The sequence below is a fragment of the Syngnathus acus genome, chromosome 12 (assembly GCF_901709675.1).
Source record: "Syngnathus acus chromosome 12, fSynAcu1.2, whole genome shotgun sequence".
Lineage (NCBI taxonomy): Eukaryota > Metazoa > Chordata > Actinopteri > Syngnathiformes > Syngnathidae > Syngnathus > Syngnathus acus.
In genome coordinates this window covers 5,857,989-5,867,888 of record NC_051097.1, presented here as the reverse complement: position 1 = coordinate 5,867,888, position 9,900 = coordinate 5,857,989, and the positions used below count along the sequence as shown (strand labels likewise).

The 9,900-nt window shown below is 41.1% G+C and overlaps 1 protein-coding gene across 3 annotated transcripts; it reads left to right on the top strand.

Moving 5' to 3' along the window:
* Positions 1-691: 691 nt before the first annotated feature.
* Positions 692-9,827, top strand: prlra (prolactin receptor a). Of its 3 annotated transcripts, XM_037266007.1 has the most exons (10): positions 710-823; positions 2,448-2,497; positions 4,597-4,686; positions 4,859-4,991; positions 6,033-6,202; positions 6,290-6,456; positions 7,165-7,306; positions 7,407-7,500; positions 7,637-7,706; positions 7,770-9,827. In XM_037266007.1, the coding sequence occupies exons 3-10, from the start codon at positions 4,626-4,628 to the stop codon at positions 8,553-8,555; spliced, it is 1,623 nt and encodes a 540-aa protein (XP_037121902.1). In that variant the 5' UTR covers positions 710-823; positions 2,448-2,497; positions 4,597-4,625; the 3' UTR covers positions 8,556-9,827. The 3 variants fall into 3 exon arrangements, with proteins under 3 accessions (XP_037121901.1, XP_037121902.1, XP_037121903.1); XM_037266006.1 differs by lacking the exon at positions 2,448-2,497 and having other exon boundaries at positions 692-823; XM_037266008.1 differs by lacking the exons at positions 710-823; positions 2,448-2,497 and adding an exon at positions 3,515-3,936.
* The last annotated feature ends 73 nt before the right edge of the window (positions 9,828-9,900 follow it).

Here is a 9,900-nt window from a genome sequence, read left to right as displayed (position 1 = left end):
CACTTTAATGATTTAAAAGCAATATCACCAAGGATATATGAATATTTTTATCATCGGCAGCCCACTCTTCCTCAAAGAAAATGTCAGAATCAGCAAGCATAGTCATATCTATTCACATTGTAGCGCTGTGATACTATTAACACCCACTAACAGGAGGGACAAGTGAGGAAATGGAACGGAAACTATTGACGTCCATGCACCCAGGGCACCAATGGGCATTTGCAGCGGCATTCATCCTGCTGTTTACTTTTGCTTGTACTGGAGAGCAGATGGCATCATTATATAATACCGTTGCTTCTAAGCACAGCTGAAGCGGAGATTGTCACAAAGCCATTGGTGGTTGCAAAGCTCACTCACAGTAGTTTTTTCCCCCCAAATAATGCACATAAACATTGTCAATGGACGTGCTGACATGATGCAAAGGCCTACCAAGTATATCTACTCGGTATAACGGCTCACTCTATTTGTACCAATTTATGAGATAAGGTGCCTGATTTGAAATAATATATATACAGTATTATGTGCGTATGTATTATAATTTATCATTTTCTATTTGACATTTAATATTATTGTTGTTAATTGTTGCTGTTGTATTTCAACTCCGCCTGTTGGACGTAACAGCCCCCCGCCCCCTCCCATTCCTCCCCTAATGGGAGGCGGAGGGATGTTGCGATGTTTCCTCCCACATTAAGGCGGAACCAAACGTACGGCTCTGCCACTAATGTCTGCCTCGTCTCCGTGGAGAATTACTTGGACCACTCCGCTCTTGTGTGGAGTGCCACCGCCGGCTGACACAGACATATGCTGAAACACTGATTATCTGGTAAGTTTTCATTTTGATTTAAATTTTTAAAATTTATCCTACAGGGCAGATGTTCCATCAGTGGACTCATACCTGGATGTTGAAGGTACATGCATTATGCATAACAGCACGATATACAGTGAAATTCAATATTTTTATGTGATTGTAGAGTTTTTTTAAGTGTAGTATGTATATATGTTTGATATTTGATGTTTGAAATTGTATATTATTTAATATCAATTATAAGTGAAGCAGTACACCAATATTTACAAAAATATTTAAAACATAAATATATTTCTAATCAACTATAAATTGCCAAAATATAGAGACAAATAAAATATTTTACGAATATTATTACTTCAATAAAAATATCATTAAAATAATATAACATTTACATTTAACTTTACAATTGTGGCAACCTTGTTGCAAGTTGACAATATTTGCAAAGGAACTAACACATAGTGTTGTTCCCCCCCACCCTTCATTTTGTGCTTGCATGTGAGTGAAAATTACACACACACACATTTTAATGAGTAAATATCTATTTCCATGTGTTTGTAGCTGGTATATTAAGGTCATATGTAACATGTTAACTCCTAGGACCGAACCAAAATATTAGGAGAGCTCTCAATAGGACAACAACTATAACAACATTTTAAACAAACAAATAGCTCTCTGCCAGTGTCATTTAAAAGTAAACAATTTTACCTTTAGTAAAAGCTGAATTGTCATTGCATATGCTTAAAAGCCTTATGATAGATCTCGTAATGGGATTTCCGTGATCTGCTTGTCTGCTGGCGTTTACTTGAGTCTGGTTCAAGCAGGTTGAGAGTTAGAGAGATGTTGGCTATTACACTAAATCTTTTCCGCTGTTACCATACCTGTGTTTCTATATACGTATACTCTTCAGTTAATGGCTTGCATTCAAGCTCGGCTTGTCATTTTTCTTGTCAATCAAAACGAGCATAGCCAACAGAATAGCATGGAACATTTAATTAGTGCGAATGCTATTTGAACACAAGTGGTGCAGCAACAAATGTAGACAGACAATATAATAATATTCACAGATGTCTTTATCCTCTGGGAAAAAAATAATTACTGCAGCTTACACAGCCTTCATTGCTGTTATTGCTGGCCCTTAACACAACCAGAATAATAATGTCTAATATCAAGTTGTGGTTGTTGTCTCTTAACCAATCAGATTTAACATTCACCAAATGGATGCTTGTTAGTGTGACTGCAGAATTTTTTGTCCTTTTGACCGGTTGCTCTAAATATTCTTAGATGTGTATTCCACTGGTCGGTTTTGAGCTAAATAGTCTCACCTGTCCGTACTGCATTTACACAAAAAAATCAACGCGGTCGTCGGCTTTTAGTTGATGACACTGATGTGGCCTTTTAAAATTTAATTGATTAAAAGGTTGTAAAAGGCTTCTTTTTTAATTGAATTTCCATAGAATGTTCATGGCCAAATGTAATATAGAGTAGTACTTGGACACAATTTAGGCTGTCTTTATTTAAGATTGAAACATAATTGTGCTTTTATGGCTTAGAGGCTACTAATGACTGTTTGCACTCCACTGTACCTCTGTGAAGGCTTTTACTGCTGCTGCTCTTACATCAGCTGCTTTGTCTGTTCACTTAGACCCGTCTCAAAGCGAGATTCTAAAAGAAAAGGGGGGAAAAAAATCAAAGGAAAGAATTAAAACCAAAATGACTGCTTTTTAACTTTGTACTTGAGTCATATTCGTGGCTACATCAGTCCTTCATTGCACAGGCTAAAGGAAGGAAGTCCATTGCAGCACATTTACGGGCATCAATGTTACAGAAAGGATTTCTCTAAATCAATTACAACAACATGCAGGTTGGCCTATAACGGCAAATTGTGTGTGTGTGTCTGTGTGTGTCCGTCAAATGAGGAAGGTGGATTTTATTTCTATTTCGGCTTCCTCCTGTGTATCAAAAAAACATGAACGTTAGGGTGATTGAGGAGTCTAAATTGTCCAGAGATTTGAAATTTTACCTCTCGCCCAAAGTCATCTGAGGAAGGCTCCAGTTCAACAGTGACCCCAACTCAAAAGCTCTATAGATATCCATCTTTGCAAAGAGATGTATGTGGTCTTAAATCAGCAGCATTTTGTAAAATCCACGTGAGCAGGTTTGAATGTGACTAACCTTGTGCTGTTATATTCAATTTGACAACAGCAGTGAATGCTCAATCCAGCCTGCAGCATGTTCACCCACCTTGACCATAATCGGTCTATAAAACTCAATGGAAGTGAGAAGGCACAATTTTTAAATAACACTGCGATTGTCTTGATTTAAAATGTAGAAGTTGAACCAATGGGCGGCTCGGTGGCGCACTGGGTAGCACACTGGGTAGCACGTCCGCCTCACAGTTCGGAGGGTGCGGGTTCGATTCCACCTCCGGCCCTCCCTGTGTGGAGTTTGCATGTTCTCCCCGGGCCCGTGTGGGTTTTCTCCGGGCACTCCGGTTTCCTCCCACATCCCAAAAACATGCTTGGTAGGCCGATTGAAGACTCCAAATTGTCCCTAGGTGTGAGTGCGATTGCAAATGGTTGTTTGTCTCTGTGTGCCCTGCGATCGGCTGGCAACCGGTTCAGGGTGTCCCCCGCCTACTGCCCGATGACGGCTGGGATAGGCTCCAGCACACCCGCGACCCCCGTGGGGACTAAGCGGTTCAGAAAATGGATGGATGGAAGTTGAACCAATGGTCCGCCACATTTACGTTATGGGGATTCAGTTGGCCAGTTTTCATTCTGTATTCTGATTGGTTCCGATTACACCGGGGTGTCACCATGTGACAGTTTGAAATTTAGATTTAACAATTCGGGATGAGGTCAATCATACCTCAGAGTAATAATTAGGCCACTTAGCGGTTTAACACGTTGAAACATGTCCCTGCATAGCACTGAAAGACTTTATAGTTGACATTGTTTTGTGGCTCTCTCCTGTCTTCTTAGCAGCTTATTGGGTGTGGGCCCTCCAGTTACGCAAGCGCCGCTATATACAGCGGGAGGCTAATCCAGTGGTGTGACCTTAATGCCAATTACCAGATCATGGGCGACGTTAATGAGGCATCACCAAAAGAGTGCATTTAAATGGCGCTTCAGGTGAAGCACGCGTCAGCCATCTTAGGCAGGTTCAGAGATGAAAAAGGGTCACGCTGTGAACTAGCAATGCTAAAAGCTAGCTTCTGCCCAGTTATGCAATTGTTTACACTGCATGTGCCAGCTGGCAGAGGTTGACACTAGACATAAATGGAGAGGATTGTTCATTTTTAATCCTTCATGTAACCTTCCACAAAGAGCAAAATACCGTATCTATAATGAAAACCTTTTGGGGTTTTTTAGTCTGCTGTATTCTTGAAGAATGATGTTTGCTCAGGTTTATAATTTCCAGTTCATGCCACAAGAGAGCATTAAAGCACAACTTTTGTCAAGTGAAGCTTCTCATCTCACTCAAACATAACTCCCTAGCAACCAAAATTCCACAATATGGCGGAAAAACAAAATTTGTATTGCTTTGGTCTGAGTCTTAATTTTGAGAACTTTTACCATTGTACATTTTTTTCATAATATTGAGACATTTTTCAAAAACAAAAATGGAATTTGTTCATGTGACATGATGATTTAACATAAATATTTGATTGTGATATTATACTTTCCAATCCCGTAGGTCTTTTTGTCATAAAATCTTTTAAGCAGGAATGACTTTCAAAAACACCACAACTCCTCACTTATCATTGTTGGTCATTTCTATCCATCTTGCAGCCGTCAATTGTGTGGTGCCCTGAGCCGCAATGAGAACCATTCTGGAATTGACCTGCCTGCTGTTGCTGTCCATCACACCACACGCTAAAGGTACATTCTCTAAGCTGGATACCTTCACAATTTCCTGATAGTCGAATCTGGTTGTTTTAAAGTTCAGAATTTTGTCATTGTGACGTGTGACCCAATCTGGATCTTGGACCATGAGAAAAATAAGGGTCGCGGCTCTCGCTGATCTAAAGCTTCCGCCCTACCTGCCTCTCAGGTCTCAGTCCGCCGGGGAAGCCCACATTGACCAGCTGTCGCTCTCCCGAAAAAGAGACCTTCACTTGCTGGTGGCAGCCTGGTTCAGACGGAGGACTGCCTACCACGTACGCGCTGTACTACCACAAGGAAAGGTCAGCATAATTCCCTTGTAGTAACTTTGATCAACTACTTTTTCTCTCATTTCTTTTAAATGTCTTCTTCTCTTTTTTTAAATGTCTTACATCATTTTGCTTTAAAATGTTAGCAGTTCAGGTGCCTGCAGCTCTCATGAGGATAAGCGGTTCAGAAAATGGACTGATGGATGTTTGATAATATTTTGCCTTTAAATGTTGCTTTGCAATTACGCGAAGCACTATATGGAAGAAACTCGAATTTGCAATTTCAGGAGGAATTGCGTGTGAAGGCGAAGAAGCTGAATAAATACTTGGGGTATGCTACAGAATGATGTGTAAATTTGGAACAGGTTGAATCGGTTGAATAATGTTGGAATTAGAAGCGAAAAACACAATTTTGTAAAATTTGGCGTGAATTTTAAAGTGGAAAATTTTTAATTTTTGGTAAGGGGGAAGTTTTGGAATAGGTAGGCAAAGGATGAACAGTTGGAAGTTGGAACTGCTTGAATCGGTTGAAAAATGTAGCAATTACAAGGGAAAAACACATTTTTGCCAAATTTAGCACAAATTTTAAATGTGAAAACGTGAATTTTTTTAATTTTGGGAATGTTGAAAATCTTCCCCAATGTGAATTGAACGTACTGAATGATGTGAATTTCAAACTGGAACGACGTAAATATGAAATGTTAAATGTGCCATTAAGAATAAATGGAGAAAAATTTGCCGTGAATTTGAGAATTTTACGAAAACTGAAACTTTTTGGAATGAGAAAAATGCAAGCGAATAAAATAGAAGAAGCCGAATAATAATAATAATAGTGAATGATGAAGAACAACACTACTAAAGCTGTCTTGCCTGCCTTGCCTAGTGCTTTATAATGCATTTGACAATTTTCACATATGCAATCTTTCAGCCACTCAGTGCTGAGAACAATTTAACCACGCTGCACTTCTGCGTTCATTTCATGTGCGGCTGCATTTATAGAAACAACCCCCTATAATCAGCATATGCTTCCTCAGCCCATTAACGGTCCTCCCGCTCCCCATCTCCTGCCTCCAGCTCTGACGTTGTGCACGAGTGCCCCGACTACTCCACTGGCGGCGAGAACTCGTGCTTCTTCAACAAGAACGACACATCCATCTGGGTCAACTACATCATCAGCGTGGTGGCTACCAACCAACTGGGCAGCGCCATTTCCGACCCGGTGGACATCGACGTGGTCTACATCGGTGAGGACCCAACTGGTTCTTGAGTCACAATCTGATTAGTCACAGAAAACCTCCAAATGGATGGATGGATGTTTTTTTTCTCTGCAGTCCAGCCCAACCCTCCTGAGAACGTGTCACTGAACATCATGGAGGACAAAGGCTGGCCCTTCCTGCGAGTGGTGTGGGAGCCGCCCCGTCAGGCCGACACTCGCTCTGGCTGGATCACACTCATCTATGAGCTTCGTATCCGGTCCGAGGGGGAAAACGAGTGGGAGGTAGGTACAGGTAACCTATTATCCACGTTATTGCTACCATCATCGACTCGGAGTATCGTATTCTGAAGGGGAGTCTCCGAGGCAGCAGCCAACGGTTGAAACCTGAGCTGAAACGCCTCGGTCCGAATGCCAGCTGTTCCTTTGGATTAGGACACTGTATAAAATCCCCGCTTTGTGTTGAATGCGCTTTTATCTCCGATCTTTAGCACAAATGCCGGAAGTGTTGTTTTGATTTTGCCCTTAGTAGGTTTATGCAAAAATTACAAAACTAATTCCCGATAAACTTAGGGGTTGACACGTGTTGAGAGAAAAAAAAATAAAACTCTTGATACAAACGTGCATCAAAATGTCTTTTTGATGTTTAGTAGTAGCTAAAAACCAACCTCACTATTAGTTTTGAGGACTTAAATGTAACACGCAGCATTTTTAAAATATTGTTTGATGCCATTTCTTCAAACTATTTTAGTTGTAAAGAAGACATTTTCTGATCGGGTCACTGTTACAATACAGTCCAATCCGACAACAATGTGTGAAAACAGTTTCTTTTTCGTCATCCATTGTGAACTGGAAAGTGACTTCCAACCATCATACATTGGGAATCGTTTTTTTCAATAGCTCTTTTTCCAATCTTGGCAGCGCTCTGTGCTCCATTGTATTCAGTTTGAGTATTATCAGACCCTTTGAAAATGCTGCCTTGTGTGTGTTCAGACTCACGTGGCTGGCCAGCAGAAGCTGTTCAACATTTTTAGCCTTCGCTCCGGCACCTTGTACCTCGTTCAGGTGCGCTGCAAACCCGACCACGGCTTTTGGAGTGAATGGAGCTCTGAGTCCCAAATCTTTTTTCCTGACTGTAAGAAATCACACGTAAAGATTTTGTTTTGTAACCTTGTACATTATAGTCCAAACAGAAGATTGGTTTGTGATGTTTCTCCCTGAATTGCACATCACAGATGTCCCTCGAGAAAAATCAGCCTGGATCATCATCACAGCTTTTTGCACTTCCATCTTCCTCATTACCTGGTTGCTGCACATGAATAGTCGCAGGTAAAAAGAAAAATAAAGAAAGGAAAATTGTTGACAACAGAACAATGCTTGTCACCACACATTTATTGATCATTTCAGCCTTGGTTGAGATCTTTTGTCTTGTTTCTAATGTTTCACTTTCTTTTTATCTGAGAAGCTTGAAACACTGCCTCCTGCCACCAGTCCCTGGTCCTAAAATAAAAGGATTCGATCAACAGCTTCTGAAGGTACTAACCTTTTTTTTTTTTTTCCCAACACTGAGATCCTCAAAATTTCTTTTTCCCATGCAGAAAGGCACCTCTAAAGACATTTTCAACGCGCTGGTACTGTCCGACTTTCCCCTAATGTCATCGTCTAATAACGAGGACCTGTTGGTGGAGTATCTGGAAGTGTACATCTCCGAGGAGCGGGAGGCCATGTTGGAAGGGAGCAAGGACCTCGACGGGCGCGGCTTCAAGCCGGAAAGCTCTACGTCGGAGAGCTCCGCGTCCGACAGCGATTCGGGCCGGGGTAGCTGTGATAGTCACACCTTGCTGATGGAGAAGTGCGGCCGGCCCAAAGAGCACGAAGACGGCACGCGGGCCAAACGGGAAGACTGGGAGAATGCGAGGGTAGACACGAGAGATAGGACATGGACTTCTGTGTTTACCAGCCCCCCCAAGCGGTCTTCTCACAGCCTCTCCGACAGCCTCTCTCAGCATCTGGGGCCCTCGCAGGTGTGCAAGCAAATCAAAGCCCGTAGCGACGTCAACATCGCCGCGTCCGATCACAAACTTTCGCCCGCTCGTTGGTCCGTGGAGTACGTGGGCGTGCAGACGGTCGTGGAGGACGACGTGGTCATCCTCCAGCCGAGGGAGAACTGCTCCCCGCCGCCCTCTTTTCAGAAGCGAGACTACAGCCGGGTGAAGCAGGTGGGCAGCGACAACATGTTGCTGCTGCTCCAGAAAGTGTCGGAAGGAACGGCGGACGGGCACGAGGGTGGGATGAGCTTTGGCGCCACGAGCCAGAAGAGCGCCACCATGGCAGCAAGCGATTATGTCGACGCGTCCAATGGATTTCCATTGACAACGTCCTGAGTGTCCTTATGTTTAGGGGCGGGCATTTACGTTATTCTCATAATTTGGGACAGACTCCATTTTCATGCACTTGAGACCCAGAATTTTTCATACACCAAAAAAATGAGTAAGCTAACTCTTTCAAAAAACTTGATAAACGCAAAGTGAATATTTTACCAAAAACAAGCCTTTACGCCTGCAAAATTTGGATTTGTTTTTTAACAAACATGACTTTTCACGTAGGATTTTGACTTCTACTAATAATTTGGACCTCATGTAAAATAACAAAGCAGAACATCTTGTTGTAGGTATTTATATTTGTAAGCTTGAGTATTTGGTGTTATTTGGGCTGGGGTGATATATATCAAATGCAAAGCATTGTACAAAACACAACTTGTTTTTTTTGGCAGGGTGTGGTGTAAAAGTGATTTAAGTTTGAACTTTAAATTTAAATTTTATGTCAACAATTTTCGTTAGCACAACAAAGCAAGCAAGTTCTTCGCTTCAAAACAGTTTGCTGAGTTGTTTTACTTATATATTTAAGAAAAAAAACGAAATATATTTTTTTGAATACCCCAACTGAACATTTTATTGGTTGGTCGCTTTAGAAATTTAAGTTCACTCAACATTTTTATTTTATTTGTTTCCAATTTACCACAAAGTATGTGCTGTATGGCTGTAGTATGGGCAGCCAACTACAGTCAAATTTGTATTAATTGTTCCAAAATACAATTAATCAACTCCACACATATGACAGAATAATACACAATAAATTAATCAGTTACGATACCTATTTATTTTAATCTACATTAGGTGATTTTCCCGTTATAAATCTGTTTTTCAGACTGAATTATTTTCAAGGTTGTGTCTTATAGCTTATTATTGAGTGACTGTACAATCGAACCGCCAAAACATTTTCTTGGCTTTTTTTGGTTTTGTGATGCGGAGAGAAAAACACGATAATAACCATAGAACAAATATTTATAAGTCAATGCACAAATGTGGTTTATATTGCCGCAGTAGCAATGCAACACCTGACCCTCTATATGTGAAATAATGTGTCCAAAGAAGCATACAATGTACCTGCTATGTCATTTCTATAAGGATGTTTTTGGCTGGGAACAAAGTGGTACTATTGTTTCGTCTGACTATTGTTGTTGCAGTTCGGATGAATGCATGAATGAAAAACAGTAAGAATGAATGAATGAATGAGTTGACTGTGTGAATTTGAAAACGAACACACAATTTTTGCTGGTGTCACTGTAATAATAAATGTACCCGATCTGGTTCTCATCTTTATAAGATAAGCAAGTTTACTGTGGGAAAACGCTCTAGAGAGAGAGAGAGAGAGAGAGAGAGAGAGAGA